This window comes from Phaseolus vulgaris, chromosome 5 (assembly GCF_000499845.2).
Source record: "Phaseolus vulgaris cultivar G19833 chromosome 5, P. vulgaris v2.0, whole genome shotgun sequence".
Taxonomy (NCBI): Eukaryota; Viridiplantae; Streptophyta; class Magnoliopsida; order Fabales; family Fabaceae; genus Phaseolus; species Phaseolus vulgaris.
This window is the reverse complement of record NC_023755.2, coordinates 17,097,781-17,103,788: the sequence shown is the minus strand read 5'-3', so window position 1 is coordinate 17,103,788 and position 6,008 is coordinate 17,097,781. Positions and strand designations below refer to the sequence as shown.

At 30.2% G+C, this 6,008-nt stretch overlaps 1 protein-coding gene across 1 annotated transcript; it reads left to right on the top strand.

Annotated features, from left to right (window-relative positions):
- The first annotated feature begins 1,534 nt into the window (after positions 1 to 1,534).
- On the top strand, positions 1,535 to 4,454 carry LOC137834442 (WRKY DNA-binding transcription factor 70-like). Its single transcript, XM_068642494.1, has 3 exons — positions 1,535 to 1,970; positions 2,979 to 3,083; positions 3,824 to 4,454. Exons 1-3 carry the CDS (start codon positions 1,540 to 1,542, stop codon positions 4,260 to 4,262), a joined length of 975 nt encoding a protein of 324 aa, XP_068498595.1. The 5' UTR covers positions 1,535 to 1,539; the 3' UTR covers positions 4,263 to 4,454.
- The last annotated feature ends 1,554 nt before the right edge of the window (positions 4,455 to 6,008 follow it).

Genomic DNA, 6,008 nt, shown 5'->3' with positions numbered 1-6,008 from the left:
ATTTTATGTCATAATTTAATATTTTTTATTTTATTATTAAATAAAATTACATAATTTACAATTAAAAATTACAATACAAATTTATTATGTATGTTTTTAGTGATTAATTAACTTTAAATATCATATTTAAATATAATAAGTGGTTTGATTTGATTTAATTTTTTTTCTTACAGTTTTCGAAATTCAAATCAAATTTATATTATTTTTTATTGGTTTCATCATTTTCAATTAATTTTTTTCATCAATTTAGTTTATCTGATTCTTGTACTTCAACTTATAGCCATATATGTTAACATATAGATTACTTATACATCACTAAGTACAACGCAATTGGCATAAAAATATTTTTCATTTTAATCTTGTTGTACATTAATAATATTTTTCAATGAGATATGACTTGAAATAGGTTTTCTTTCTTTCTAATGATTTTTTTTTTAATTCATAGATATACTTAACAATCAAATCCTATCCTAATCAGTACATTGTAATTTTACCATGATTTGTTACATTTCTTTAAAATAGGTACCAATCTCCCTGTAGATGATCCACCTACAAGGAAACTATAATCAGTACTTTCGCAGTCAAAGTATTAATTGAGTAATCAAACTGACCATTCAAAAATAACAGCATTAGTCACATTTAAAAGGTGCCAACAAACTACAACTATAGTGATTATAATTGAATTGTTTAATGGAAATGTAGAAAGATGATGTAACAACAGTGCAAGGATTCCCTAATTACCCTTTTTATGTGTAATTTACATAATTGCTCCAATTGTTGCATGGAATTAAATCCATATTATGTTTACCTAATATCTATAATAATTTTATCTAACTTAACTAAGATTATCTTTTATGAAAAATATTTGTAACAAGTACCTAAGCTATCTACACAAGACGGATGTCCCATTCCTAAACATTTGTTGATTAAGAAATCTTATATAAATAAATTTTATTTTATAAAAAATAATCTTTTTAAAAGTTAAAATGAACTTGAACACTTAAAGAATTTATATAAAAAAAAACCTATATATGCAACTTTTGCATAGCTTAACCTTGGTTGGGGTTTTTATATAATAAATTTCTTTGGATTATTAAAATATAAAAGGAAATTTATAAAATAAATATATAAATTGATTTTAACTCATGAAAAAAATATTATAATTTTCATTTTATAAGTATTGTTTTAGAAAAAAATTATGAAAAAATAAAATTGAAATATAGATGCCTCTCTCACGGACACAACATGCAAAGGCCAAGGGCATTATTTGAACAGATTATTATGTTCTCAGCATGAAGAAAGCACAGTGAGCTCATCCTCCATCTCCATCGAAGCAAACACACTACTTCTTTTCCCACGCTCTGGACCTCTCCAATAAGAGAAAACTCTCTAGCGTACGTGGCATCTTTTCAGTGGTGCGTGTTCTTCACGTAAAACATTAGCAGGTGAGCCAAACCTGGCAATTTGTGTCAGGAATTTTTGTCAGAGGCTACATTTTTATATATGCAAGTGGAGACTGTCCCATGTTGAATAAAACCTATGGTGTCTGTCTCTCTGCTTGGCGGCCATAATTGGCATAGTGTTATACCAAATAGGAAAATGGAGAATCAGATTCCAAATGGCAAAAGGGCAATGGAAGAAGAGCTGAACAGAGGGCGTGACATGGCAAATCAGTTGCTTGAAGTTCTTGCTCATGATATATCAATCACTCATCTTGAAAAGGAAGAAGGGTCAAAGTCAGTGTTACCATTTGTTGAAGATCTTGTGCGCAAGGTTCTGTGTTCATTCACAAATACCCTTTTACTTTTGAACTCCAGCAACGATGTTTCCCATGAGGTGGCCACGTCTATCACTCTCAGAGATGTCTCTTCGTCCACCAGTTCCCCAGAGAAGTTGGAGTCTGTGGATGAAACTTGCAAGAGTCGCAATATTCTCAGCACTGAAAAACTAAGAAGAGGCTACAAGAGAAAGTGAGAATCATAATCCATGCTTTCCTAGTTAATTATATATTTCTGATTATTGTTGTTATTGGATTTGGATCTGATTGTTTTCTCTTTAAGAATATATGATAAACAAGTTACAGGATGTGAAAGATACATACAGATTTGTTATTGGAAGCTAGATCAATCACTATTGTAAAGGGATTAAGTCAACCAATTATCCACAAAATTAATATTTTTAGAAATTATAATTCTAGAAAATAAAACTTGAGTAGCATTTTCAAATCCAGTAAAACTAAAAGATATATCTGTGTATGATCATGAAAAAAAAGAAGTAATTTGACTTCTCTTTGACATCATCACTACGTAATTAATATTTCTCAGCATTCTAATTAATATTTCAATTTAATTTGCTGTGTTTTATAATTCTCCGTAGCCATATTTTTAAACGATTAAATATTCTAATTAAACTATGTTTAAATTGCTATTTTTTTTTGAAGTGGAAGGTCAAACAGGCAGAATAATGACGTTTATCTACGACATCTTTTAATTAATTTTTTTGATATTTATGTAATCAAGAACCTCATTATAGGGACTGTTTTAACTTAACAACAATTTTAAATTTAATTCTTATATGAAGCTATATTAAGTGTATGCTTCAATAAAAGCAACGTGATTCTCATCTAATGATCATAACTAAAATGTGAAAATAGTTATTTTTTGCCTTGATTTTGAATCTAAAATTTGAATCAACTTTAAAGAATTGAATCTCATCCAATCATATCCGTAATATTCAATAAAAATAACATAAGGAGAGATTTAGAAAGGCTTTGAATTTGAAAAGAGAAAGGCTAGTTGTCAAATGCATCTTGGCTAAAACCTCTAGAAATAAATGATCATGATTATACAATTATTAGGATTAATTATCATAATTCCAATGATTTTAAATATTCTGTTGAATTGATAAATATTGGATTAGTTGGAAAACATTTAAATATGAGAATTGTAACATTGATATTTTTGTCTTCATATGTGAAGATCAATTGCGCCAACTTGGGGGAAGGACAGCTGCATACTGGTTGAAGATGGCTATGTATGGAGAAAATATGGACAAAAAATGACAATGAACGCCAAATACCTAAGGTATATTAATTAATCTTCCTTTTCAAATGAATAAACTTTCTTTTGACATTTTATTATCATTATATTAAATATTATCTTTTTAAAATTAAAAACTTATTTTAAAAATTAATTTAAATACCAATAATTTTTATAGTTTATAAAATAATATTATTTAGTATAATTAATATAATGATTAATTATTATTTTTCTTTAAAATTAATTTTTATTTAATAATTATTTTCTAGTGTCAGCAGTGTGAAGCTATGAAGCTCCGACACTTATCTTAAATGGCATGTCAGTGTCAGATACTCATATTGGACACTGACACTTGTATGACACTTGTAGGACACACACGTATCCGTGAAGTGTCCAATTCAAAAAACATTTGTTGGATTTCTGACAATTCTAGTACGGTTCTAACATAATTTTAAAATGGAAAAATACATTAATTTTCTAAAAACTCACACTTAATGTATAAATTTTTATTATGATTATAAAAATAAGAAAGAAATTATTTTGAATCAATCATGAAAAACATATTTCTGCTCCAAAAAATAATCTGGAACATACTTGTATATATAAATTTTTATTGTCAACTTATATAATTCATAATTATATAATATATAGATTCATGTTCTCGTATCCTACATTTTAGATATTATACGTATTTTCGTGTCCGTGTCGTATCAGTGTTCTGTGTTAGATAGGTGTGAAATCTTGGTTTCTAAAGTATGAATAATATGGTTGAGATGTGTGTGTAGGAGCTACTACAGGTGCACTCACAAGAATGATCAGGGGTGCCAAGCAATGAAACAGGTGCAGAGAATTGAAGATGATCCTCCTTTGTACCGAACAAACTATTATGGCCATCACACTTGTAAAAGCCATATGAATCCAGAGATTGTTTTGGAACCTCTTTCTCTCTCTGCATCTTCCACATTACTTAGCTTTAATAACAGCCTTCATAGCAAACAACAAAACCCGTTTCCCTCATCACTACTTGCTTCAAACAAGCATGAGCTCATGGAAGTGATTCACGATGAACATAGTGCTCAGAACCAATTATCCTCTCTCCAAGACTTCTTACTGTATGATTGTGAAGTTTATTGCGATTATTCAAGGCGTGTGGCTATGCTATCATCCACTGAACCCCTTGAATTTGAGAATGCCTTTATCAGCACTTTGGATTTTGCTGCCTAGGTATTTCTTTGTTTCGGTCTACATCCTTCTGTAACATAAAAGAGCTTAAATCTACTGTATTAGCTATTTCATTTGTAAGAGTATTTAATCCTCAAATCTTAAACCAAAGATGAACCTGTCTGTACTGTTGCTTTTTCCAAAGGGTGAATATTATTTTTATCTATTAAAAGTAATTATTATTGGTTAATCGAAGTCTTGTTTGTTGATACCAAAATTATTTTTTTGAGTTTAATGTTTACCAAATTCTTTTCTTAAACTCAAATATTTCTCGTCCTTCATTCCAATCATCTCATTCATGTTTTCAAATAGAACTATAGGTACAGGCTTTGTAAAAATGTTTGCTACGTGTCATGCTTGCAACATGCATTATTTGTACTTCTCCACATGTTCCCTAATAAAATGAAAACGAGCATCAATATGTTTACTCCTCTCATGATGAATCAGATTCTTTGTTAATTCAATAGTTGATTTGTTGTTAACTCGTATTTCAGTTACCTCAACTTGTTGCAAATTTAACTCATGATGAATCAGATTCTTTGTTAATTCAATAGTTGATTTGTTGTTAACTCGTATTTCAGTTACCTCAACTTGTTGCAAATTTAACTCACGTAGTAAAAATTTTAGCCAAATCGTGTGGCACACACACACTAAGTTGATGCAACTTATGTCGTCTCACATGTTGACAAAGTTATGATTGACTGCTTCTTTTAGCCAATGTGAATGTTGTATTACCAAAGTAAAACACATATCATGTTGTACTTTTCCAATCATCTACATCTCCACACTAATTACTATCAAAGTATTCTACCAACATAAATTCATTTGTCTTTGAGTAGAGTAGCCTAAGTGATTATGTTCCTCGAATGTATCGAAGAATTATTTTAATAACTTTTAGGTGTGAGTGTCTTGGATCCTCCATATATCTACTTACTATACCAACACTATACACAATATCCGACCTTGTACATGTGAGATACTGTTGGACATTTCATTATATATAAGTGGGGTGCAAACCTCACCCCATGAGCCGGTTTTATGAGGTTGAGTTAGGCTTAAAGTCCACTTTGTAACATGGTATCAGAGCCATTTAAAGCCTATCATAGCGAGTGTTTGTTGGGTTTATTGTGCCACCCGCTATCGGACCGTTATCGGACCACCCATAATTTGTTGTCTCACGCACGAGCTGTCACTCTCGGCGTGAGGGGGGGCTGTTGGACATTTAATTGTATATAAGTGGGGTGCAAACCTCACCTCATGAGCCAGTTTTATGGGGTTGAGTTAGGCTTAAAGTCCACTTCATAATAGATACCGTAAACTCCCTACTAATTTGCAGTATTCATTTGCATTCACTTGGTATCCTCCCTCAAATTTAGCGAGTTTCATATCGAGTTCCATTGGTGTTGTTACCAGATAACTACTTTTCATCTTACTTTTCTTTAGAATATCCTTCAAATATGCTACTTGTGACACAAAGATTCCAAAATCTCCGTGTCTGATTTCAAGGTCAAGAAATACTTCATCAATCCTTGGTTCGTGTCATAGCGTCTTTAAAATATTCAACTATCTTGTCATTACTCCCCATGAAAATTGATAAGTGTCATTATTTAGTGAAATTTTATGCAAAATGTTAGATATTTATTGATTTTAATTGTTCATTAAGCTATGACTCCAACTTAATTTGAAATATTATAATATAATAATATATTTTGGAGTTATGAGATCAATAGAATTATTTATTCCCAATTT